This window comes from Anguilla anguilla, chromosome 12 (genome assembly GCF_013347855.1).
Source record: "Anguilla anguilla isolate fAngAng1 chromosome 12, fAngAng1.pri, whole genome shotgun sequence".
Classification (NCBI taxonomy): Eukaryota; Metazoa; Chordata; class Actinopteri; order Anguilliformes; family Anguillidae; genus Anguilla; species Anguilla anguilla.
Window position 1 is genome coordinate 11,228,337 of NC_049212.1, and position 26,348 is coordinate 11,254,684.

The 26,348-nt window shown below is 44.0% G+C and overlaps 3 protein-coding genes across 4 annotated transcripts; 2 read left to right on the forward strand and 1 right to left on the reverse strand.

Moving 5' to 3' along the window:
• The first annotated feature begins 80 nt into the window (after positions 1–80).
• trappc4 (trafficking protein particle complex 4) lies at positions 81–3,405 on the forward strand. Its single transcript, XM_035384430.1, has 5 exons — positions 81–327; positions 474–648; positions 917–1,020; positions 1,446–1,572; positions 2,729–3,405. Exons 1-5 carry the CDS (start codon positions 153–155, stop codon positions 2,805–2,807), a joined length of 660 nt encoding a protein of 219 aa, XP_035240321.1. The 5' UTR covers positions 81–152; the 3' UTR covers positions 2,808–3,405.
• A 360-nt stretch (positions 3,406–3,765) lies between these two features.
• slc37a4a (solute carrier family 37 member 4a) lies at positions 3,766–14,973 on the reverse strand. 2 transcript variants are annotated; one of them, XM_035384426.1, is made up of 10 exons: positions 14,834–14,945; positions 14,188–14,209; positions 11,741–12,527; positions 10,678–10,910; positions 8,860–9,103; positions 7,429–7,587; positions 7,114–7,199; positions 6,458–6,571; positions 5,638–5,776; positions 3,766–5,159 (listed from the first exon to the last, which is right to left on the reverse strand). In XM_035384426.1, the coding sequence occupies exons 3-10, from the start codon at positions 11,886–11,888 to the stop codon at positions 4,993–4,995; spliced, it is 1,290 nt and encodes a 429-aa protein (XP_035240317.1). In that variant the 5' UTR covers positions 11,889–12,527; positions 14,188–14,209; positions 14,834–14,945; the 3' UTR covers positions 3,766–4,992. The 2 variants fall into 2 exon arrangements, with proteins under 2 accessions (XP_035240317.1, XP_035240316.1); XM_035384425.1 differs by lacking the exon at positions 14,188–14,209 and having other exon boundaries at positions 14,834–14,973.
• A 793-nt stretch (positions 14,974–15,766) lies between these two features.
• cfap45 (cilia and flagella associated protein 45) lies at positions 15,767–26,205 on the forward strand. Its single transcript, XM_035386466.1, has 12 exons — positions 15,767–15,981; positions 16,619–16,729; positions 18,137–18,288; positions 18,982–19,126; positions 20,217–20,387; positions 21,069–21,247; positions 21,700–21,829; positions 22,336–22,482; positions 23,148–23,261; positions 23,362–23,555; positions 23,869–24,093; positions 24,788–26,205. The coding sequence occupies exons 1-12, from the start codon at positions 15,979–15,981 to the stop codon at positions 24,861–24,863; spliced, it is 1,647 nt and encodes a 548-aa protein (XP_035242357.1). The 5' UTR covers positions 15,767–15,978; the 3' UTR covers positions 24,864–26,205.
• Positions 26,206–26,348: the final 143 nt, after the last annotated feature.

Sequence of the window (26,348 nt, forward strand, 5' to 3'; positions counted from 1 at the left end):
AGACCAATAAAAAAAGAATGCGTGTTTCTTGCGTGGAGAAAAGTCACAAGGTTTTGTTTTGCGAAGTGCTGCTGGGTGACTGGTCATGTGATCATTCAGTTAGTCAGCTGGGCGTAATATCGTGTGTAGCTAGCTAGCTGTCAGGTGTGAACATGGCAATATTTAGCGTGTATGTTGTCAATAAAGCTGGGGGGCTTATTTATCAGTATGACAACTACGTTCCCCGAGCTGAAGCAGAAAAAACGTTCAGCTTCCCTTTGGATTTGGTGTTAAAAATCCACGACGAGAAAGCTGTTGTTTCCTTCGGCCAACGAGACGGTATCCGTGGTAAGTAACTTACCAGCTGTCGGACCCGGGATCATTGCTAGGAAATTCCGAGGTCTAAGTTTGCGGCCCTGTCTGTGGTATGGTAAAGTCCGAATTTAGGTTTGTGCACGCTTTCCCTCAGGAATGACTCTCCTTTTGTTTTTCAGTGGGGCATGCAGTACTGTCCATTAACGGCGTGGATGTAAACGGCAAACATACGGCGGATGGAAAAGAGATAATCGAGTATCTTAAGGACTCAACGAACTATCCAGTTTCAATTCGATTCGGCAGGGCTCGGTTGTCCTCCAATGAAAAGCTGATGCTGGCTTCAATGTTTCACTCGTAAGTGGTGTTGAACAGTGTTTGCCTGATGTATGATAAGCTAGATGGCTAACTAATGGCATAGCCTATCACCTGTCGCATCTGTTGCTTGACCTGTAGTTTAATTTCTAGAATAAAGTTGAGGAAATATTTAAATCAAGGAACTTGGTTGATACCATAGACAGTATTTAAAAATCCAGCCCTTGTTTTTATGCGCAGAAGCCTTAGCGCGCTGTAAATGCAATCTCACGTTCTTGGTGCATCATTCCTCCACTTTTTCTCTCTACAGACTCTTTGCCATTGGCTCACAGCTGTCACCCGAGGTTGGGAGTTCTGGCATTGAAATGCTTGAGACTGATACCTTTAAATTGCACTGTTATCAAACACTTACGGGTAAGGCAACGGACCGTTGTATATGCAAGTTGGTTTGACAAATACAATGTTTGCTGTTTCGATCGATGCTATGTAGATATAGCGCATTCACTTCATGAAACGCATGTAGAACATGTTGACCTTTTTCTTTACTACAGGATTATTCCTACCCACTACTCATTTTCATGCGTATTTAGACATTTAGAAAGTGCACTTATCCATAGTGTGGTTTCATTTTTGGACGTAGTGCATTTATACAGCTGGATATTTTTATTGAAACAATTTGGGTTAAGCACCTTGCGGAACGGTACAACAACAGTGCCCCTCCTGGGATTTCAGTCTACAGCCTTTACTCCACTGCTGATCTTGATATGTCACCTGATTGGCCTACCGTTCAGCATAACGCGAGGTCGACTTTAATTTGGTGTAAATGCCCGTTTTTTCAGGTATAAAGTTTATTGTGATGGCGGATCCGCGGCAGGCGGGAATTGACGCCCTGCTGCGGAAGATCTACGAGATCTACTCGGACTTCGCCCTGAAGAACCCCTTCTATTCACTGGAAATGCCGATCAGGTACAGTACACCTGCGGCCAATTTACGTCGCTTGTGGTGTGTGCACACTTCAACCGTCTGTGGTTCCAAAACCGTTGGAACAGGAGCTATTGTCAGGTTGTATCACACAAAAAAATTACTGTATCGCATTTAACTCTTACAGAAGTGGTTAAGTGATATTAATAGCAGATTTTTACCAGCAGATTTCTTAAAAAATTAAATAAGTGTAATGTCAGGTACACAGTTCCAAATGAAAGTCAAGGTTCTAAACTGTGAGTAAATTTGATCATGGCCAGTTGTTTATAACGGTCTCTTCCGTCGTTGATTGAAGATGCTTGGTGAAAACGTCCACGTGCGATGCAAATTTCAGCGTCAACAGAATTGGTTGCAATAGTGGTTTAAAAAGTATCATTTTGCCTTTTGCATGAAATTTGGAAATGCAACTTAAACCGTATCCCAGAATTCACATGGAGACACTGCAGTGCCGTACTATTGTGCAGATAGTTAGTAGTTGCCCAGCTGAGAGGTACACTACTGGCTAAATCCTGGAGTTGAGTCTAGAGCAGGGGTGGGCAATTCCGGAGGGCCGGTGTGGGTGCAGGTTTTTGTTTCCACCTATTGCCCTGGGTAAATGAGCTGATTGACTGTGTAAACCAACACTGGTTCACTTGTAAATTAGATCACAGAAAAATGTTTCAGATAGGGACACAAGAACAGTCTTCGGCTGTCATTCACATGCTTAACAAGGAATGAAGCAAAAAGGTCAGATGGCGTAAGTGTTAGGGCTGATTGCATAATTAAGGCCAGAAGTTGGCATGAAAACCAGAAACAGATATGGCCCTTGTTGCCCACCTCTGGTCTAATGGGAGGGTCATCACATCAAGTGTGCACACTTTCTTGGGATCAAAAATTCAGACAGCCTTACGAAATGTATCACTTGATGGAAAGAATTGTGGCTTGTTCTTGAGTTGCAGACAGTTCCCCTTTGGTGTTGATCTCGGACTGTAACCGATGCCCAAATTTTGTCATTCTGTTACCTTATTTGCCAGACTGCAAAATCGTGAAAAGTTTTGCAAAATAAATGAAATGCATCTGTGTGCAGCAGGCAGCAGTATAGGGAGTGTAGGTACAGATTTGGCTATGAAGAGTTAGTGGTATATTCCTTTTTTTTTTTCAGGTGCGAACTTTTTGACCAGAATCTGAAGAGTTCTTTGGAGATAGCGGAAAAAGCCGGAACATTTGGACCTGGTTCTTGAAAAAGAAGACAACTAGATACTTTTTTAGTTAATTTTTTTTGTTATTTACTGCTGTACAGCGTAAAGAAGTCCAGTTTTCTCCACTATGGGATATTTCCTCTGATGCTCCTGTATGACTGGGCAGTCGGGGAAGAAATTTGAGGTCTTGCATGTTTTATTCTTACGTCTGACACAGGAGGAAGGAAATGAGATTTGGGCTGTGTCAGATGACTTCAAAAGATGACCACATCCCTGTTTTAAGGGGCTATTTGCTCAAAGGGACTCTAAATGTGATCAAGGGCTTTGATATATTGTACTACTATTTAATTGGCAACCAAAAACTACTTGGTTTAAGGTAAAGCCTTTGAAAATCACTTGTGGTCTTGATTTGTAAATATTTCAGCTGTTGCATGTTTCCTTGGCATTGTACTGTATACTGTTTGAACTGCTTACAGCATACTTGTCCCTTGGGCGGAATCCTCATTGTTATAGGTCTACCTAATGATAGTTTATGTCCGGTAATTCTTTCAAAATGTCTGTGAAGGTGTAAATATACTTATCCCATACACATGTACATGAAATATTGATGTATTTTTTCAAAGGAAATAAGCAAACCACATAATTTGGCTGTTGTGATATTTATTTTATTTGTCTTAATTTATTCTGCACATTGCAACTTAGTTCTGCGAAGTCATTCTAATGTACTGCAGTAGCAATTCTGAAAGATACTTAATTTTTAAATACTATTACTTATTGTGAGTTTTTAAAATGAAGTTATATTGTTGGAATTAAACTGATTCTAGATGATCCAGTCATTTAGACTTTTGACAATTTGGTTTCTTCGGCCAGAATGTTTTAAACGGTTCATTACTATCTGTGCCTTCAAGTGTTAGAATCCAGTTATGTTCCATTAATACTGAGATGAGTTTAAAAGCTATAATATAGTAGCTATGTTTCCATCAATGTGAATGCAAGCCCCTTCCATAAACAGAAAATGTCAATTTGCCATTTTTTTTTTTTTTTGCAACTTCCATGCACGTGTGCGCACAAACTGATTGTTTTAGGCATTCCATGATAAATATGCTGTGGTATTCTAATGGAAACATACCTACGGTCTACTTCTGAATTAAATGTCACTGCCATTGTGACTGTCTTCTAAACTGGACACCAATACACTTGTTTTTCGTTAAAATACGTTTGCACTGCATAAGAGCTTAGCTGTTGCTGGCCAAATTGGAGACAGTATGGTTCTGTATCTGCACTGCAGTAAAGGCACAGGAAGGATTGCATGGATTGTGTCCACTGCCTTCTGCTACTGCAGAGGACAAGCATCCAGTCCCTCACAGGAATGTATGCACATAAACCCTGAGCAATCTATGGAACATTCTAGAAGGAGATGACATGCAGCGTTTGGCCTCCACTGGAGGCAGAGCCTGTGGTGTGCAGCACTAGTGCACAAAGGCCACTAGTCCCACCGATGCACAAAGACCTCCCCCATCTGCGGCTCCTCAAGTCTGCAGGCAGCATGAACTTAGAGCAAGGGTCCATTCAAGTCGCTCATTTTCACTCCTTACATCTCTTCCTCGCGTCCTTTCCTTGCTCCTAAGCTCCACCCAACAGAGGATGCGAGGTTGAGGTACGAGGAAGGATGAATTATTCAGATTATTTCATAATTAACCATAAGCATTTGAAAGGTGCTTTCAGGTAAAGTGATGCAGAAGGAGCTAAGAGATGTATGAGGAACATTTAAATGCTGATAGTTATTTTGGTAGCAACTTCATGGTGAAAAATGAGGTCCAAATGTGGTATCATTATTGCTATCATACTGTACCTTTAAAATACTCATTTTCATCAATAAATAATGCTAAAACGCTTTTGACATTAATGCCACTGGATTGGTGGTACATTGCAAATCGAGATATCTTCATAAAGAAAACAAATTCTCATTTCAGGATTTCTAGTAAGAACATAAGATCAAAAAAAAAAATAGCAACTGGTTCTCTTGTTAATACAAGAAAACATTTTTTATACCAATCAAAATATTCTTAAACTATTTTTAGGACATAAGACATCTTGAAGCAAGTCTCGGGACTAGTAAGAAAAAAAATGTAATGGGGAACACTTCTGCAATTTCCCTTTCAAAATTCTGAGTGATGTCACGGCAAAACTCTCCTCGTTGGTCACTGAGGATCGAGTGACGCGGTGCTCAGTCGGATTTCTTGGGCACACGGCCCATCTTGGTGCGGATGTTGCGCAGGAGGAAGAAGACGACGGTCGTCAGGGCGCAGGTCACTTCGGCGACCCAGAAGGCCACGTCCCAGCTGTAGTGCTTGGCGATGGTGCTGAACGGGAGTCCAGACAGGAACCCTCCGACTGTAACCAACAGCCACAGCAATCAGTCAACTCACCATCAACTAGACAGTCCAAAGGCAAACATACTGATCAGTGGTGATATGAGGTTCAGTCTAAAATCAAACAAGACCAGGTCAAAATCTAGTATATGGCTGGACCTAACACACTTCATCCGGCCGACCAATGGTGTAACTTCATAACTCGGCTGACCAATGGTGTAACTTCATCACTCAGTCACAGACATTCGGGTTTGTAGGGCTGGCTCCGCTGTTGCGGTCCAGCCAAACATAGCACATTTAATATTAGGGTCGAGGAACACTGCATAGTTCAGTCTATACAAAGCGGCGACTCTTAATGTGTGGAGACTCTCCTTACAGAAGCGACAACAGTAGAAATTCCAATCAACTGAAACCGCTGAAATTTTTTTTCCGCTTTTTTTTGAAAGTTTGTCATGTGGTAATGTTCTTGTTATAATTTGTAACAAACATAGGTGACCTACCATTAGCCATTAGAGCTACAATGGCGTGCGATGTTCCACAGTACTTTGAAGGGGCGCTTTCATTGGCTATCACCCCGAACAAGGCGATTGGTCCATATGAAGAGAAGCCAAAAACAGCCCCTAATGAGAGAATCCAAATCTGGATTGGCAAAGAATGAGAGGAAGTGTTACTGGGGGCACAGAGAGGCACCGGTCTCAAAAGAATACAAAACACATGAGCTTAACCACAAAAGAAATGCAGTCACATCAAAAATGTTTTTGTTAAAAAAAAAAAAAGCTTTAGAATCTAAAATTTTGCTCAATCTTGACATTGTTGCAATGAGTGGAAGTAGAGAATAATTTAAACATTTTTTTGCTGGGAAGGAGGCTGGAAGTGAGGGATAAGATGAAGAGACTGAGGAAAGAACAGAAAACCCTCATTTCGTTAAACTAGTGAGGACAGAGAGAGGGTGAAGTGTCTCCACCCGGACAGGAGCTTCCTGGAAAAGCACGGAGACACTGTTCAGCCAATCACTACCCAGGACAGCAGCTGTCATTGCATACAGGAAACAAAAAAGGACCAAGTTTAGGGAGTGGTGTGCCTAACCTTCTCAAATTTAGCATGATACACACACACACACACACACACACACACACACAAGAAGGGTATTTTAACAGATTTATTGTAAAAAAGTGATCTATCTTAGAAAGCAGAAGGGAAAGTTAAACGTGGGTTCAAACACACAGGATAAAGGCGAGGATAGAGTGCTAAACCTGAAGATTCCTGTAAAAACCCATATGCAGGACAGGACATGGGCGATAGGCTGTGTAGTGACCTTACCTTGGAGCTGTCAGGGGTGACAGTGACCCGGAAGAGATACATGGACACGAACATTCCGGCCATCATGGACAGCAGCAGACCGTGGCGGGGGTTTCCATGGCTACGGAGGCCTTGCTGTACGTTCACAAAATCAACTGTTAGACCAGAATGTTCTTACAGATTATACCTGTCCATGGCATAGTTTCTGTGCATTCGAGCATGAACAGTGGACTGAGTGCAGATTTAATTTATGCATTTAGACATTACATATACCAAAGCAGAGGGTCTGATCAAGTTAATTACAAGAATTTACAAAATGTCTGATCTAGTTAATTCACCTAGCATGAGAGTTTGTGTCTCAATTTTGTAACACACATACAGTTTAATCCAAAAGTATTGTGACAGTCACGGCAAATTGGTTGTTTCCCTCTGTACTAATCATATTTGTATTTAAAATCAAACAATGACTACGAGGCAAAATTCACAATGTCTGCATTTATTTTATTTGGTTCTTTTAAAACTGACATTGAACTATATTACAGCAATACTATTCAGTGAGTCAAGTCCCCCTATTCCAAGCCAGCATAAATCTTAGGACAAATGACTGTCAGCTGTTTCACATTTCACAGGTTACTGTGGATGCATGTGGCCGGTGTTTCCATGACAACACTACTCACCCGAGCCACAGCCCTGTCTGACAGGTATCCCGCCACGATGCTGCCCACCAACCCGCCAATCTCCAGTGCGCTCATGTAGGAGCTGCCTGCAGGAAGCAGCTACAGTCAAACAATATACGCTCACAGAACTGACACCATACACCGACTCCATCAAACAATATACACTCACAAAACTGACACAATAAACTCACTCCATCAAACAATATACACTCACAAAACTGACACGGTACACTCACTTCATAAAATCGATAACATATGGTAACTGTAAGCCGTGGTTCTCCAAATATCTAGCCAACTCGTGCTGGACTACCTTACCCATGAGTGTGGTCTGGCCCTTGTCCTGAATAAGGAAGAGCTGTCCCCAGTCAGTGCAGGCAGTCTTCACACCAAACACCACCAAGTAGCTCAGCGACAGGACCCACAGGTAAGGGGACAGGAGGAACTCCTTCAGGGTGCCCTCATCAGCAGAAGCACCTGTGGGGGTGGGCAGGGGGTATCATGGCAGACACTGTATTTATTGACTAGATATTCAGCTTGGTGCGTTTTACACTGTAGCCATTACAAATAGCTAGAGATGGACTGATCAGGAAGTGATGCAAAGCGATGTAGCAAACCAAAGTGATTGGACACTGTGTTATGAATATTCATGAATGGACGTGTTTAAAGAGAGAACACCCATGGCAAGTACACCAGGTGTGGCCAATCTCATTCCTGTGGAGCTGTGTGTAATGGGACTTTAAGAACACCAAAATGGGTGAGGGCACTGTGTGTCATCAATGACTTGCTTTGATCCAATCGCAATATTAGGCCAGCTCATACCAGCCAGTGACAGACAAGACATGGTAGTTCCACCCATTAAGGGGTGTCACGACAGCTCTCTTCTGTTTTGTACTGGAACCTTCCAGACCCTTCAGCTTGGAGGACAGAGGGAATGCAGAGCTTCTCAGAACAGAAGACTGAATGGGCTCCTCTCTTGAAAGGTCCTGATATCGCCCCCCTCAGCCTGCATGCTCCAAAGGGTGAGGGGGGGACAGTGGGGACAGAGTCCATCGGCAGACAACACCGCCGACCTTGGACACAGGCACACGCGCACGCACGTGTGCCAAGTCGCACGGACACAGCAGTTCCCCTCGGCCCGTGTCCTGTTCTGTTTGAGCTCCTGCTTTGTTTACCCCCTGATGTTTTTTTTGTTTTTTTTTTGTATCCATGTGGATTTCCTGCCTTTGTCCAAACCAAAATTTTGCACACCACAGGTCTTTTAGTCATAACGCAACTTGGCCAGGACGTTATTAGAGAAGACAATATGTTCTCAACAACCTGGTTATTTAACTAAAACTCAAATAAATAATTCCAGATCCAATCTGGCAAACCTCTAGGTCTTTCTGTGACACAGTTATCAACACCCAACAGATAACAGCAGTGATGTTTTATTTCCCAGGAAGCATTTCACGTGAACTCTCATGTTTGGATGTATACTACTGCATCAGGTATAATTAAAGAGAAAAAAAAAATCTAAAGAAAGGCAATACAACACATGTAAATACAGTATCGCCCAGCCCAACTGTTGCAGCAAAGTGTTCGTTGACTGAATAATGAATGAGCAACATGCATGCTCTATGACAAGGGACTATTTGAACAGGAAAGGACACCCTTGCTCCATTATATGTCCTGTTTAAAGCACACTGGTAACAGAAGTGGCGTGGTGTAATAACAGACGTCCCATATGCTGACCCCGCCTCTGCTCACCTCCTTTGCCCTTCTTGCCCCCGGGTTCGATGTTGGGCAGACCCACGTCGCTGGGCTCGTTCTTGATGAGCAGCAGACAGAAGAAGGCCACGCCCACACAGGTGCAGCCAGAGATGGACAGGGTGGTTCTCCAGCTGTAGCTCTGCGCCATCACCGTGGCGATGATGGGGCCCAGCCCCCCAGCAAGGTTCATGCTGCAGGACAGCACCGCCCACCATGTCCCAAACTGAGATGGTTCAAACCACTACAGAAGAATAGGGGTGGGGGGGGAGGGTACAGAAAGGGCCAGACGGCTTGAGTCAGGCATTGGAAGGGTGTTTGGGACACAGACAAACTGGCCATTTTGTGCTGAACCCCGGCTGTACATGCAGAAGGAAATCATAAAATAAATCTATTTCAATTCAGTCAGTTTCAGTCAATTCAGTCAGGAAATGAACCCAATTCACGGATTCAAAAATGCCTGCAAATTTAATCAGCTGAATTTCAAGTCACTTGCTAAATTGACAGAAATCAAATGGAAGTGACCCCCAAGTCTGAACTATATTTCAGGTACAAGTGCACCTCTGAGTCATACATTGCAGTTTTATATATAAAAAATATTCTCCACGTGGTGATTGCCATTTGCCCACCTTAATAAGAAGAACACTTACTCCACCTGAGAGGTTATTTTATTCTCATCAATCTCCCCAGAGGCAGAACACGCGAGTGGCATAATGTTCTGCACTAAAGTGTACTCATCCAGGAGACTCAACTCTATAAGCACCAAACATAAGAGGGGTTCAAACTGCACAAGGGTTTTTCCTTGACACTAAAATTATTTTTTTCTTACTAAACTGAACCATACTTTTCAATATCACAACAGTAGAGCACCATGTTGTGCACATAATGGAAATAAAATTCCACTCTCGCAACATTAAGATAAGTTGTAATTTGCAGTTCGAAACGATGTAGGAAACAAAAACTCCAGCCTTAGTTTTCATGTATGCAAGGCTCTCCCAGATGCCTGAGGAAAATGTTGGAATGAGGGTTATGGAATTCCTTTATAAATATGCCCCACTGTAACACGAGCCTCTCCTGTCGCCCGGACACACACAGAGGGAATACCCAAGCCTATTTATTCCCTAAATTTAGCCTGGTAAACAGTAACAGCCTACCAGAGAGACTGCACATTCACCAGCCGTCTCACTCTAAACACACCTCTCCACCACTTCCAATGGACAGAAAGCGTCCATTTAATTCCCCTCATTAATTCATACCCTGAAGTCCAGGGCTGGCATTTTGGGTGGGGGGTGGGGGTTGGTGAGACTGTGGATCAGCACAGAGAAACGGCGAGGGGGGGGGGGTTGAATTCTCCTGACTGTACCCCAACACACCACCATCTGTGGAGTGATAGGTATACACACTGCCTGAACGCCAAAGTTCTACAGAATGAACAGGGACCAGGCTCCAGGATGCAGAATGCAAAGACTCCTCCAGTGGACTCAGTGAAGAATTTTTCAGAATAAAAGCTTCTTTTTTCCTTCAGTTTCTATATGCTGCATGTTCACATTTTTTTTGATATACAACGCGATTCTTTCTCACACAAATAATACTCCAAAAGAAAAAAGTTGTTGGCATCCAACTTGTTGTGCAGTACCTCTGGCGTTCACTGTTAAGGTTTAAATTGAAGGCCCTGCTCAATCTTGTGGCACTATAAGACTATGACTTACAATGTGGAGTACGTATTAGCATAGCTCCAGAATAGGTAAACACTCGACCTAGCCCCCAACCCTCGACCCAGCCCCGATCCCCAAGCCCCGCCCAGCCCAGCAGTCCTACCTTGCGCAGCACCTTTCCACACGGGGGCCAGCCCAGCCCCTGCCCCAGTCCGTTGAGGAACCAGAGCCCCGCGAAGACGGTGACCGTGGAAGACCAGGAGAAGACCACGTTGATGCAGCCGACCGAGAAGAGGCCGATGGAGAAGAGCCAGCGGGCGCTGATCTGGTCCGAGAGCACGCCGCTGATGAACTTGCTGATGGCGTAGGCCAGCGACTGGCTGCTGGTGATCAGGCCTGGGGAGGTAAGACAAACAGAAGGATGAAGCACGAGTACTGATACTGTTTTATGGAAGAACATAAGAACACATAACACAGGTTATGCAGATAAACCCAGATAGATTTGTCATTTACCTACAGTTGAGAGTATTCAGTGCTGGGTCAAACCTGGATTTGAACACCCCACTCTCTGCCTCGACTACATGATATCTCAACCTGTTCCATGCAGGGCTGGTGCAATATCAATCATCGCCACCATGGGACACATTCGCTTAATATGAACCCTGAAATGTGGCTGGTTGAATTGTGGCTGAAAGTTTAATGGTGGTTCCAAATGTTTGCTAGGCTACAGTGCTACTAGAAATGTCACCCTTGGAAAAGTAATTTCTAAACCAACTCTGAACAAGGCAGTGTACAGAAATGTAGCTTAATAAAACCATGAAAATGCAGTGCGAGTAATATCTAATTTCGCTACTCAACCTTCAACCGCTGACACTTCGAACCAATTCAACTTAGTTTCCCCTAAATTTTTTACAATGAACTTAGGCATCAGGTCGGACACAGGCTATATAGCAAGGATAACAAAACAAGGATCTGACCAAAGTTCAGCATTCACTCTGCTGCAGCTGCAGATTTACAGGTATCAGTAAGGTGAGCTGCTTCAACAACTAAGAAAAAGCAGCAGTGCTGGAAGAGCTGAGGGCTGTCTATTGCGGACTGGGGTGATATTCGAAAGGGAATTTCTCTACACACGTTCACATCGCCTGCGCGGAAAGTTGGAAACAGGTAGTGAGGTGCATGGGGATGGCGAGATAAAACAGCAAGTCAAGGAAGGAGGCGGTTCTCACCAAGGTCATCTTTATCCAGCTTGATCTCCTGCATTACAGAGGGCATCACGAAGGAGAAGGTCTTTCTGTTAAAGTAGTAGAGCGTGTAGCCCACAAACATGGCCAGGAAAATGCTGGTACGGTAGTACCCATATCCGCTCGCTACCATGGCTTCTGTGGTCAGTCCAAAATGCGCTACAACTGTACGAAATTAAAACAAAGAGCTAACTAACAACGCTCTTCGGAGTTAAAGAACAGCAAACAAACGAAAAGAAGAAGCCCTCTCCTCCCTCTCTCCAAACAGAACAGCAGTAACGCACATGTAGTGAACGGGCTGTGAACTTCGCCTCAAACACAGGAGCTGGGAACACGAGGAACACTGCTGAAATCAATGATGGGGTTAAAGGTCAACCTCGAGGTTCAAAGTGCACCACTAGCCCCCATTCATGTCACTCTGTCACGGCAGCAATATGGAGGGTGGAGGATTGCAATGTGGAATATGCTGGGTCCGGCAGGTTTAATCCACAGGTCCTCGTGGCCCAAGGCAAGACGGAGGCAAACGGGTTTCCCTCTTTCTCCTCGGGTTGCTCCAGTCTAATCCTTTCGTTCCTTCCTCCGTTGCCTTCCTCTCCCCTCCGTCTGACCGCTCCGTCCTGCGGCCTGCTGTTTTGTTCAGCGGTTGCCACGGTGGGCTTTTTTCGAGCCTCGGGCCGATTAATCATTCACCAGGGAGTCCAACGGTGACGGCAGGCCGGGCCGGTGGAGCCTTGTGATTGGGGGAACTGAGCAAAGCGGCCCAGCACAGCCCCTGCAAGACAAAAAACAATAACAAAAACAGAGTTTTGAAAGGCCCTGTACTTGCACTTAGGACCTGCATTTTAGTCAGCAAGGGAATGCATGCAGGTGTATACGACCCTACCATGCACATGCCATATACAAAGGCCATACTTTAGAATATAGTGCAAGATATGGCAATGGCATACAGGTCGAAAACATAAATAAAATATATCAGCCATTGGTCATAATACGCATGGCCTTGAAGTAAGTGATAAGCCCAGTATTTTATCCTACTGCTAATAAGTGATTGGAGAAATCTGGCATAATCTTGAACTAAAACTAAAACCTTTACCCCTAAAAACTAAAACTGGAGGTAAAACTAGGAGGCAGTGAACTGAGCAACTTTACAGCTGATGTTTAGAGGCCTTCAAATTATTTAATAGGTCACTGACTTCTGCCTTTTAGTCTCCTTACCCCCTTTTCCTTGTGTTGTTTTTGGGGGGGAGGGGGGGCATTGCAAGGTCATCCACAGAATATGAATATTAATATCATGAGAAACAGTCATAAGCCCATATAAGAAAATCAAATATGGAATTTAACATTTCGCATATTGAAGTTCCATTTCTGTGAATTGACTATACACAGGTGGACTGAAACTTTCATGTGAAAACAAAATTTACATGCAACTGTCACTGTCGGTCTTGTTCTTTGCACAGTATAGCCATTCAATAGATGTTGTAGAAGTGAAAGGTTCTGATGGCTTTTTTCATCCTTCGTTGAATTCAGTACATGTACTAGTCCAGTCATAGAGCAACATAACACATCTTTCTATGGTCTGCCTGGCATGTAAAGCTATGTTAGTCGGTACAGAGGACAATTTCAACAAAGCATCTGCCGATGTTGTCTTTTAACCGTGACCACAAAACCCAAAGCAGGACACAGTGTCACATCCTGTCAAAGCATGGAACACAGGAAGTGCACGTGCATTGTTAAGTCCAAGCGCGGTGAGGAGATCTGGTGTGCCATCTGAGGTATCTCAAATTCTTGCTGACTCCAAATGAAAGCCAGAGGTCATAATCTTGTGCTACTTCAAATGGCTAGCAGAACAATATCAGTTCATCAACCTTGTACATGATGATCTGTTGATGATCATGCCCTGCAGCCTGTGATACAGGAAGTAACATCCTACTATCAGCCTTCTCATGGCTGCATGGAGAGAGAAGCCAGATCAGGCAACGTAACAAAGGTAGTTATACATAGAGCATAAAATGTTACAAAATTGAGATTTCACGTATTCAAAACAAATTGGTGGTGAGGTGGCGTGTTTTATAGAGTATGTTGTTTAATCGTGATCCGTCCATTCTTACACCTGACCAGAAATATTTTAAGTTCAAAATATGAATAATGATTTAATTTGCCATTGGTCACTGCTATGTGGTGCCCATTTGGAAGAACGGCTGACATAGCAATCAGGAGGCAAATTTCTGATGGCACCATATCTGAATCATTCTTTTAGAAGGGAAAGATCTTTTTCTTTCTCTTTATTATCTTTGGAATCACTCCATCCATGACAGTTGCCTCCAGCATTGGCCAGTCTGCTGAGGTCTGCTGTCATTACTAGGCTATGTTGACAGGTTTGTACACGTATCACTAAAAGTCACCCAATCATTTCTCAACAAACGACTACTCACAGTCAATATCTTGAGTCTTGAGCTGAAAGAAAAGTACAAATATATAGTAAATGATGGAAAAGGCCACATCCTTTCAAGGCATCTGTCTGAAGCCTGAGTCAAGTCCAAAGTATTATACGAAGTCAAATCGAGTTTTTTTTTTTTACTATAGTCAAGTCACAAGTCTTCAAATTTTGGGATTCGAATCCGTCTCACTCGAGTCAAGTCATGTGACTGAGAGAGTTCCCCTCTGCTAAGCAATTAAAATGTGTCAATGCCGTGTCATCAATCGACTGGGTAAAACAGAAAATGAATGTACTTTACACCGAATTAAGCTTACGCAGGCACTAATTACGCAACATCTGATAAACAAACAAGTCATTCTTTTCGTGCAAAAACAAATAATTTTGTCGGATAAAGCTGTTCTTTTTTTCCACCAGCACGGAAACTGCGAAGTATAACGAAGTATTAAAACTTTACGCTTAACGTCGGTTACTAAATCAACACACCAAATCTCGTCTCGTAGTTAGCTGCGCTGAATGAAATCCGTGACAGTAAACTCTGCAGCACTCACAAGGCAAGAAGTGGTACAATGTGCGCAATTACTCTTTCTGCAATAGCAGTGCTATTTACATACCCTGAAGAAAATACATAATGCATTTGTTACCTCTCCTTGGACTGTTCGTTTTCTAAGCGCCACACAGTAGTAGCAGTTACTAGAAGTTGGCAACCGGGTCAAGAACTCTCTCCATGACCGAACCATATACGGTTGAGTGGGAGGAGCCAGACAGTGAAGCCGTAGAAGAAACCAGCGAGATACAAGAACCATAGAGTGTAGAATTCGCAGAACTGAGTGCGAGTGCTTTCCTGTCTTGTTAAATAAGACAAGCACAAGAGCGGGAAATTTCACATTAAAAGTTGAAATACTTACTTTCATACAAGTCATTTTTTGTAACATTGAACGCAAAAAAGGCATCTACACGTATAACATTTCATGCTTACAACATTATTGTGTTTTTAAACATATTTAACAGGTCTTCATGAATAAAATGAATCACTTTTTCTATAGAATTGTAACTACCACATTTGGCTATAGTGTGTATGGGAACACAAAACTTTCTCTCCAGTGAAGATAAACAATTCTAACTCAGTAAAAGTAGGGTGAAATGGTTCCTAAGAATAGTCTACTATTTCAATCGGATGGATTTCAGACAACGCACTTGTCCTTTAATTGTGGCTGGGGTTTATGTAAGTCCACCATAATTTGCATAGGCTATTAGGAATCACAAATCAGTGGCTGCTATTTGAGTTTTAGCTCAGAATTATTTATTGGTTCGCTCACATATCAAGCTTTAGTGCTAGACTATCTTACGAACTAAGTTAGTGCCAGTGGCCATAGTCTGTGTATATTAGGTAGTATGATGAAAGCAAACAAAGAATCATTAACCAGATTTTTTGGCGATATGGAAATTATCTATAATCAGCCCTAATAGATTTTTTTGCATAGCAATAATGCAAATGATAGTATCACCTTTGTAGTCTCAACTCCTGATCGTGTCTTTTGTCTCAACGGATACCCGTACCAAACGAACTGTTTAATTGTAACCATGGATACGTAGCAACAGAAAGCGTATTAGCTAGCTAGCTAAAATTGACGTGGGCTACCCTTCACACCTGTTAGAACAAGTTAAATTACGTTGTAAGGTAGTTTTTCAATAAACCATCAGTAACCACAAAAAAGCTCACTTACTAATATTTTAATTGCATAATTTACAAAAGTGTTTCTGGTGCCTTAGCTTCATTTCAACGAGAATGGTAAGTTTCGAATGCGTTGCTATGCTATGGTCCGTCTGGCAATACCTTCTATTTTTTATAACGGGTATTTGTACTTTACTTAGCGACTGAGAGATGTTTTTGTTTTCTAGACGTAGTCTAGATATTTAATATAGCCCGCTAGCGAATTTATAACGTTAACTAGGTAGACTACCTGTAGTGCCAGGCAGGCTGACTGACGAGAAGAACGTCACACTTTGTTGGCACTTCATATTTCAATGTGCATTAGCCAGCTGCATCGTTGCGCAGTTGAAATTGCTTTAAGTTCTTAACTTTCTGGTGCTGAGACTTTCTGGTTCTCAGCACCAGAAAGTCATTTCGCAACAACAACTGGGCGCTAACTTTGACCCACGGCCACATTTCTTTGCCATGCTTGTACCCACCTCAAGGCCATCCCATCAGAATGAATTCGCCTATGTGCTGGTTTTCGTCTGGCACAGACCCATGACGTAGCCTTGATGCGCTTGTTGAAAAATAACCCAGTATGTTTTCAGAATGAATTGCTCTCGCTAGCTTGTTGATAATGTGTTTTATGCTCAGTGTTTTAAGTCTACTGTGAGAATGTGCGATGGAGGTTACATTGCGCTTGCCGTGTTCATTGTGGGGATCTGTGTTGCAGCCGCAGAGCACAATGTCTTCTTCATGTGTGCGGGGGCCAGGGGCCAACCGCTATCGTACCCGAGCCCACACCTCCCAGGTGGACGAGCTACTCTTTGGATCCCCCAAAAAGGTGTGCCGTCTGTCCTTTACTGTTGTACCGTTATCTGTCTTAAAGAATGCATGTTTTACAGCAAATGTAATTCATGGTACAGTCATAGGAAATTGCATCTGCTATTGAGTTCACTTTTTCAAAACTCTTCACACCGTTTTTCTGCTCCAACTTTCAGCTTGTTAAATTCTACCAAAACATCGGCACTAGTTTCCCCCAACAAGAACACTGTCAATCATAACACAGTGACCTATACAAAACTAACAGCATTAGAGTAGATGCATTATTTTCCATAAATCTTTGAATTTATTTCGCAGGAAAATTCTCGTAATAGATACCACTGTTGAGCGGTCTACATTTGGCCGTTCTCCCAGACCAGTCTCTCTCTTTGGTAGACCATGATTTGTCACATGATCAGTTATAGTAGCCCTGATCCCATCTGAGACTTCAGCTCTTGGTCTTCCTCTATTGTCCTCCACCACATATGCATACTCTCCCTCTTCCTCTTCAGGCCACTCTTCTTCCTCTGTCAGCCACTTCTCTATCTCTTTCTGTTTCCATCTTTACATAAAAATTCCAAAGATGTCTCTGTTAAACTGTATGGATGATAATGACTTTGAAAATACCAGGTTAAGTCTCCAACTGAAATGGGAATCAGCTGTGGTTGGTTTCATTTACATAACTTCAATTCAACTGTTTTTGCCTCCAAAAACTGTCTCCATAACCATTATATCTACTTTTTTAGGATTTTGAATATATTTCAATATGGTATATATGAAGGGATTTGCTGAAATGTGATAGTTTGACTCGCTAGTCTAGTGGGTCAGGAACTGGTCTAGTAACCTAAAGTTCACAGGTCTCATTCCCAGGTAGAACCTAGCCGTTGTAGCAAAGCGCTTAACCTGCATTGCTTCAGTATATTTCCAGCTGTATGGGTGCAATGTAAAAAGTTTTGTAAGTCGCGCTGGAAAAGAGCAGCTGTTAAACGCCTGTAATGTAATTGTTTGGAAAAGAGTATTATAAACCTCTGCAAAATGAGCTGTAGATAGATGCAGTTTTGCTGGTGGCTGAGTTGGAGTGAGAAAAGGATTCAAAAATTTTAAAAGGTGTGTTCATTGAACCCATTTTGTGTGAAAGCAATGAATGACCATTCATGGTTTGGTCCACATAGACTGTTGTTGTGCTAAGTGTGTGAAGACTGAGTGAAGAAAAAGTGAACTGATAAATGATAAAAATCTGTAAAATCACACATGCAGTATGCCCATTATTTTAAATATCTGGAGGGAAAAGCGCTGTTTGAAAAATATTGATGTTCTCCAATTCTTGAGCAGTCAGATATTTACATTTGACAGTAGCTGATACTTTGGCAATTGCAGAATTGTGATCAGCGTTTTAGTCAACCTTTGATGGCACCTGATTTCTTTCTAGGTGTTACCCCCTGAACAACCAGCTCGTGACCCCCAGGACGGCAGCTTGTGGGGTAGTTCAGGACCCAGGGGTGTGCCCCAGTCGTCAGCTCACAAAAAGCCCAAACCAGAGACGGTCCGAATCATAACTAAGGACCTCATCCGCGACCTTAAGCAAGTACCTGCTCTGCACCTTTTGGATCTCAGTGGGCTTAATATGCGTCTCCACTGTCTGAACTGAGATCCTGTCTCACTTTCAGCTAAAACAACCCGCAGAAGCAACATCCTCCTCTCCCTAGTGCGCAAGTGCCTTGAAAGGTCTTTTGACTGATGTGATGTAGTCTAACATTACTGTGTTTGAAGGGTCCCTTTAAAGATAACGGTGGCCGTCTGTGAAGCTTTAGATTACGTAGTCGTTGCACGTGGATTGAAAAGGCATTTGCATTTACACTTGTGTTCAGTGTGGTCTCAATGTGGCCCTGACCACCTCTGGAGGATCTCAGTCCATCCTCTGTGCGTCTTGGGTGCATTTAAACCTGTATTTCTATTTCAAGCGCTGCCTGATTGCAGTCTGATCACCTGACGCTTGTTAATGGCAGGCATAAAGGGGGTCAGTTTCACTGTGATGTGTGTTTCTAAACCCTGAAAGCAGAAGGAAAAGCTGTTGAAATTGCAAAGGTAAAGCAGACCTTTAGGCACGCTGGCCTAGCAACAGGGTCCTGCCACGCATGCCGTCTGTGCTACTTTTTAAAAAATACATTTGATATACTTTCCATAACGCTTGCATGTGGACAAAAAAGAAAGAGCTATGATAATCCAAAACGGTTAACAAAAACGAGTTCCCATGGACCGTCCCTTTCTTTCCAGAATCCCGAGTCAAGATCCATCCGGGCTGTCCATCATCCTCCCCAAGTCTGAGACCAATCGGATCACGACGCTCGCTCGTGTCCCTACCAAAGAGGAGAGAGAGGCGAAGCTAGAGGCCAGAGAGAAGGACAGAAAGGCCGTGATAGTGAGTCCTTCCTGTGCTGATGAACTGTTAAACAGCTGGAAACAGTGGATTTGGGTTTTTGTACTTACACCAAGCTCTGTCATGCTTGAGTTTGGCCTGTATTGGGCTATGCTGCTGGGGTGTAGGCTTATAAAGGTTATAAGGGATGTGAACAGGTTCACAATAGAGTAGTTGGAAAGGTTTTGGGAGTAAACAAATTTACACCAACCCTAGCCATTACAGGCGACATGGGGTGGGAACCATGTGAAGTACGCTGGGCTGTATGTATGGTTAGACTGTGAAATAGATTATTGATCATGAGCGATTGTAGACTTTGCGGGATTATTGTAGACTTTGTGGGATGTACAGATGGGTGGCCCATGGGCAGGGCATAATCCACAACTACAGTAGGTACAATATCAAATCTTTCAGTATTTAGTGTGTCCACCCTTTGCCTGTATTACAGCTTCGATTCTTTTCAGGAGACTTGATTTGAGTTTTTTGAAGAGATCTGAAGGGATATTTTTTAAACTTTGTGTAAACACCTCCAAAGTTCAGTCTTTGAAGTTGGTTGCATTTTCTGCATCTCTTGATCCAAGTGATCACAAACACATCCAATGATGTTCAGGTGTGGACTCTGGGGTGGCCATTCTCAGTTGTTCTGAGAACACCAGCAGCTTGATCTTCTCAGCAGTGTGCTTGGGGTCTTTGTCTTGCTGTAGAATGATTTTGCTCCCAATCAAACGTTGTCCAGAGTGTATTGCATGATGTGTTAAGATTCGTTTGCGTTCATCAGCATTCATGATGCTTTCAATCAATAAATATAAACATGCTGAATGACCGAAGAAATTACTTTTTAAAAATATTGCACAATTGCATTCCTTTTACTCCTTTTCCATTTTGTGTTTTGTCATGCACATTTTAGCGCTTTTCTCAGTGTTCCTGTAATATGCCTCAATGCATATTCCCTTAGCCTATGTAGCAAAGCCGCTAAAATTTAGAAATACAAACGTTGAAATTCTGGGGTGGCAGGGTGGTGCAGTGGATAGCACTGTCGCAAAGGGTTCGCCTGACGTAGTGCTCAGACCCTTGCGTCCTGAACCCCCGACAGGAAGCCGTGGAGGAGCGGAAGGTGAAGATGCATCAGGCTGACGTCGTGCGGAAGAAGAACCAGGGCTTGAGCGACCTGGAGGCGGAGGCTCGGGACAACGCGCAGTACCTGCTGGAGAAGGCCAACAAGATGCGCGTCGAGCAGGAGGACGAGGTCAAGAAGATCAACGATGTACGGGGACCCTCCCATCTCTCTGCCCGTCTCCGTCTCTCTCTTTTCTTATCTTCCCTGTCTCTGGTTCATTCTCTCTAAGTCTTTCTTGTTCCCTCTCTCTTTTTTCATTCTCTGCCTCTCATTCCCTGCATCTTTCTGGTTCTCACTTTCTCTCTGTTTCTGTCTCATTCTCTCTCTCTCTCCCTCTGTCTCTCTCTGTTCTCATCTTCCCTGTCTCTCCTTCATTCTCCCTGATTCTCTCTCTCTCTCTCTCTCTGTTTCTCTCTCTCTCTGCCCTGGCTGTCCTCAGTGAAGGTAACCGTTGTCAGTGTTGTTGTGTGTCTGTGGGGAGAGTCAGTGAAGGTAACCGTTGTCAGTGTTGTTGTGTGTCTGTGGGGCGAGTCAGTGAAGGTAACCGTTGTCAGTGTTGTTGTGTGTCTGTGGGGTGAGTCAGTGAAGGTAACCGTTGTCAGTGTTGTTGTGTGTCTGTGGGGCGAGTCAGTGAGGGTAACCGTTGTCAGTGTTGTTGTGTGTCTGTGGGGCGAGTCAGTGAAGGTAACCGTTGTCAGTGTTGTTGTGTGTCTGTGGGGCGAGTCAGTGAAGGTAACCGTTGTCAGTGTTGTTGTGTATCTTTGGGGCGAGTCAGTGAAGGTAACCGTTGTCAGTGTTGTTGTGTGTCTGTGGGGCGGGGCTGTGCAGGTGATCCGGGGAGCGCAGTGTCACGCGGTGCAGGACATGCAGATCCTGGAGAAGCAGCAGATCCTGGCGGAGCTGCAGGAGGAGGAGCGGCGCCTGGACAGCATGATGGAGGTGGACCGCCGCAGGGCGCTGGAGGCGCAGGAGCAGATCGAGCAGCTCCGCAAGCAGCACCGGATCCTGTGAGAGACGCTGTCAGCGCGCACGCACACACACACACACGCGTGTGCAGGCACAGGAACGCACACACGCAGACACAGATACACGCACACGCATGCACACACACGCGCGTGTGCAGGCACAGGAGCGCACACACGCAGACACAGATACACGCACACGCATGCAAGCATGCACGTACACACACATGCACGCACACACACACTCCTACACGCACAAACGCGCACACACACACAAAAGTTTTGTTTTTGCATTTTCATTTTTTGTGTTTGTGTTTTGCACTTTAGAGCCACCGTAGTCAGACCCCTTATTGTCTCAATAGCATGTGTGTGTGTGTGTGTGTGTGTGTGTGTGTTTGCGTGCATATGTGTGTGTGCTTGCGTGTGTGTGTTTGCATGTGTGTGTATGTGTGTATGTGTGTATGTGTTTGTGTGTGCGGTTTTGTGCTGCACTCCAGGGGTAAGATGCATATCCAGGAGCAGATTGAGGAGCGAATGGAAGAGAGACGGCTGCAGGAAGAGATGAAACAGCAGGAGAAGCAGAAATTGCTGGAGAGCCTGGAAAAAATTAGGCAGGATGAGTTTGAGGTAACATCAGTGATGAAAAAAGTGAATTTCTTTCATTTTTGTACCCCTTCTGTAGCACACCCTTTTTTAACAAAAGTTTGAAAGTAACATACTCAAAATAAAATGGTTACTGTTCTTCAACCCTTTTTACTACAGGCAAAATCTGGTGTCTTCTGACAGGTAACCCTTGGGACTTTGTCTTCCAAGAGTCAGAATAGAGTGTTCCAGTGATTACGTCTTTTTGTAGGCCAAATCAGGGGTTACTTCCGCCATGGGTTCCCTCTGTGGTTAACGTATGTGGAAGAGTTTCACGTTTTGTTCTACGGAATAAATTACACCCATGAATATCTCAACTGTGAATTTAGTAGCTGTTATGTGCTTCTAAGCCAATCAGAATACTTGGAGCATCGTCAGCGGCAGAGGCGGAAGATCCGTCCTGCTACTGTGCGACTCTGTGAACACGCGCCCAGCCATTTAAAGAGGGCCGCACACTGAAGCCGCGCTGATCTGTGGTCATGTGATGCCAGGCTCTGATGAAGAAGAAGGAGGAACAGAGAAAGCTGCACAAGGAGGTGCTCAAGATGAATGAGGAGATCCTACAGGCGAAGGAGAGCAAGATGGAGGAGGAGAGGCTGGCAGACCTCCGCATCATGGAGTACTCCTCCAACAAGTTGGTGAGCACCTTGGGCCTGATTAAGAGACTGAGATCAAGGGCTGGGAAGAAGGGGAAAAGCTCAAGGCTTTAAAAGCTTTATTTTTCTTTTTTTTCAGAAATGTATTTATTAAAAATAATGACATAATCTGCGTAGATTGCTTTATAGTGTTTATCTTAAAATAATAAAATAATGTACAAAAACACACATAGCATATGAGTATGTAACTTAATTTTTTCTTCAGTAGTATGACTTTGAATCACCTGAAGAGTTATTTGTGGAGAAGCTATCCACCTTTGGATTGTGGATTGCGCTGGAATAACTTTTCGTTTTGTTTATGTAATTTATTGGACACTGACAATTAATTCAAAGGGGAACAGCACACAACTTTTGCTGCAGTTATTGACCTGCGCAAATGATGTTTTCATGCATTTATTCTATTGCTATATTTCACCCCTTTTGGACTCCCTTTATAAACTCTGTCAGTGTTGAGTTAGCACTGAAAATTTTACTCCGTAGGAATTTGAAGCTAAGGTTTGTTGGCTTACTGGCAGTATTTAAGTGATTTGAATGCAGCTGCTGGTGACCAAGCAGAGGGGTGGGGGGTGTACAGTAAAGGGATTGGTCAGTCGGGGGGAATCGGTGGAGGCGGTGGTGGACTGAGGCGGAGCGGTCGGTGTTCACAGGAGCAGGAAGCGGAGTACGAGAAGGAGCAGAGTCGGCTCAAAAAGGAGAAGGAGATGGAGGTGGCGCGACTGAGGTCCCTCCAGGAGAGAGACAAAGACTACAAGGCGGAGCAGGTAAACTTTTGCCTAGTTAAAAAAAAAACAAACACTGAACAGGATATTCCGGAATTTCCTGTGTGACCACTGAGCGCGCTCCTTCCGGGCGAACCGGCAGGACGAGCTGCGGGCCCGCAGGAACCAGGAGGCGGCGGAGAGGGAGTGGAGGAAGAAAGAGAGGGAGCAGGCCAAGCGGCGGGCGGAGGAGGAGGAGTGGCTGAAGGCGGCCCGGCTGGAGCAGATCACCCACAAGGAGCACCTGCTGTCCATCGAGGCGGGGCGGGAGAGGGCCGAGTTTGAGAGGGTGCTGAGGTAAGCCGACCGGCTCTGACGTCTGCTGCGAGGTCTGGCGACAGCAGCGCTGCGAACGGAGATAATGCGTGCGCAAATGCCCGAGGGTGTTAAACACGCTCAATCGGTGCACAGTTAGGCACGTTGCCAAGGTTACAAGGGGGTAATGAGCGACACCGCTTCCTGGGGCCCTGTGCAGACTTATCTCAGTTAAGCACGCGGTTGTCGCCAGGCGTACGAAGGCTTGGCCGGAGGCGGAGCGGGCCCGGCCGCGCGGCGGGCGAACGAGGCCGCTGACGCTCGGCCGCGGCCGCCCCCCCCCCCCCCCCCGCAGGGCCCAGAACGAGGAGATCCGGCGGGAGAAGGAGCGGGAAGAGCGGCAGAGGCATCGGGTGCTGCGGCACGCGGACGGCGTTCGGCAGCAGATGAGGGAGCGCGAGGTGCAGGCCATGGAGCAGCGCAGGGCGGAGCTGCAGGAGCACGAGCGGCTGCTGGAGGAGGTCCGCAGCCGCCGCGCCCGCCTCAACGAGATCAAGGCCAAGAAGCTGATGGAGCTGAAGTGAGTAAAACGGTTTCGCTGTCATTGGGTTGGCGGGTATGCCGTCTGCCAAGTTATGCCTTACCTGTAAAGCACAGAGAGTTTGGCACTTTACAGGGTTTCCTGCAGGAATAACCACAATGACAACTGACTCTCAGCCCATAAAAACATGAATTTCTGACCTCATCGTAACAGACAGAATTTACAAACTTCACCCGTCCACACAATAAAGCTGTTTTCACCCTTCTTTTTCCTGCCAGTTACATTATCACAAAGGCTCCAGTACCACAATAAGTAATTCTCCCCATTAGATATTTAGCTACATCTGCCAATAACAACATCTGATCTTGATTGCAGCCAATTGCAGGATACTCTGAAACATTCCTCATATGACATAAAAAATGGACATATGAGGAAGTACAAATGCTTTTTAAAACTTTGCGGTTGTTTTGTGTGGAAGCTAGTTTGCTTGCTAACTAAGAATTACCAAAAACATGTGAACTATTGCTTTTACAGCCGTATAATCTTTGTGGGAAACTTGTTTATATTTCTGAAATGCATTCTCTGTCATTGCACATGCAAACCCCATATAATATTGTTTGCATGTGTGTGGGGATTGCAGCAGCCACAGGTTTCTCCTTAAGCATGCTTGGCAGTAGAAATGAGGCTGGGAAATGGTAAATAACAAATAACAAATGTCCTTTTCTTACTGCAGGATGGCTGGACTTCCTGCAAAGTACTGTCACGAGGTGGAGAGGAAGGTCCTGATTCTTCCAGATCCAGCAGAGTAGCTGAGCGGTGGGATCATGTGATCGGTATAACCACGGACAAGATATTTTACTTTACAACTCTCCCGATCAAAGATAGGAAAAAAGAAAGAATAAGAGTTTCTGTTCACCCACCGCTGAGCTCGAATCGACACAGGTTTGTGTTCAGAAAGTGCAGGACAAGAAACGAGGAATGACCCTGAGAATGGGTGGAGATCCTTGCCCTTCTGGCCATTAGAGCATTTCTGACTAAACCCTTTAGTGTACTCTGTGTAACATGTAACTGTCTTTTTCATTTGTATGTAATATTTAAAATAAAATATTAATAGATTGGCTTGAGATCATGTCAATTTAAGGAGGTCTTCTGACTCATCTGGATAGTGGCCAAAATGTCCTTACGTTTTCTGTCACTACTTTCCTTGTTAAAGGGATAGTTCACTTGCTTTCGTTTATGTTTTTGATTGGCTCAGTTTTGTGCCAAATGAAGGATAATTGAGATATGTACAGAAGTTAACCTGCCAGCTTTACAATGGCTGGTATTTGGAGTATTCACAACTTTTTAAACCAACAAAAATACACTTCAAGTAAATCCAAAGCAACAGTGTTTTGCCTCCTGAGGTTGTGGTTGCAACATTAAAAAACAGTAATGATTTGAAACAGCAATATCAGTAATAGAGGTAAACTCTAGAATGAGTCCCCATGCTCTTCCACATGTTGTATAAAGTCCATAGAGCATACGAGATCGAAAGAAGCAACAGCCTTGGAATCAGCAGGATTCTCTAAATGCACGTTAAAATCTCCCATGGCAATTGCATTAAGTGCATTTTTTGCTTTCAACCACAGAACGACAACTACCCCTATACCAACCATTGTAAAGATGGCAGGTTATTAGAAATTATAAATATTTAAATGTCCTTCAGTGTACATGAAAACTGCCTGGGCCATTCAAAAACATACTAAAACTGAAATCATAAGAAGTTCCAGAAATTGAGCTATTGCTTTCAAGCTTGCTAATTTTTAAAATAATCTTGTGCCAGTCCCATGAATTTACCCATTCTTGCAGCGCTCTCTCTCTCTCTCTCTCCCTCTCTCTCTAGCTGTTTAAATTATTGGGACATGATTATTAAATGTATATTGTACTCTTATCTCTACTTTTTATCCTTCAGAACTTGAATTTGGTCAAAGGACAAAGGCATTGAGGTGTATGATGGTATTTCTATTCTACAGGTTCTTCCCACGGTTAGAGTGCTATTGTGTATTGATTAAGTAACTGACGAATCAGAGTTAGTCAATGTCCAGCTGCATAAATGGGTAAAATGTGTAAAATTCATGTTGCTGAAGGTGCTCAGCATAACGGCCTGTGCTGAGAATATAAACATCTACTGTCGGAACACTGTAGAGGGCGCCATTCTGTAAAACATCAGTCATGGGTTACCATCACCACCATCATCTGCATACCAATCCGTGCCAAAGAAATACACTACATTCCTTGAGTCTTGAAATGTTTAT

Coding starts and splice junctions, on each gene's coding strand:
- trappc4 (XM_035384430.1), top strand. CDS start 153: ATGGCAATATTTAGCGTGTATGTTGTCAATAAAGCTGGGGGGCTTATT. Junction 328..473: donor CCAACGAGACGGTATCCGTG/GTAAGTAACTTA, acceptor TTTGTTTTTCAG/TGGGGCATGCAGTACTGTCC. Junction 649..916: donor CTGGCTTCAATGTTTCACTC/GTAAGTGGTGTT, acceptor TTCTCTCTACAG/ACTCTTTGCCATTGGCTCAC.
- slc37a4a (XM_035384425.1), bottom strand. CDS start 11,888: ATGGTAGCGAGCGGATATGGGTACTACCGTACCAGCATTTTCCTGGCC. Junction 10,911..11,740: donor GCTGGATAAAGATGACCTTG/GTGAGAACCGCC, acceptor TTACCTCCCCAG/GCCTGATCACCAGCAGCCAG. Junction 6,572..7,113: donor CAGACAGGGCTGTGGCTCGG/GTGAGTAGTGTT, acceptor GTGAACGTACAG/CAAGGCCTCCGTAGCCATGG.
- cfap45 (XM_035386466.1), top strand. Junction 23,556..23,868: donor GAGTTTGAGAGGGTGCTGAG/GTAAGCCGACCG, acceptor CCCCCCCCGCAG/GGCCCAGAACGAGGAGATCC. Junction 24,094..24,787: donor AAGAAGCTGATGGAGCTGAA/GTGAGTAAAACG, acceptor TTCTTACTGCAG/GATGGCTGGACTTCCTGCAA.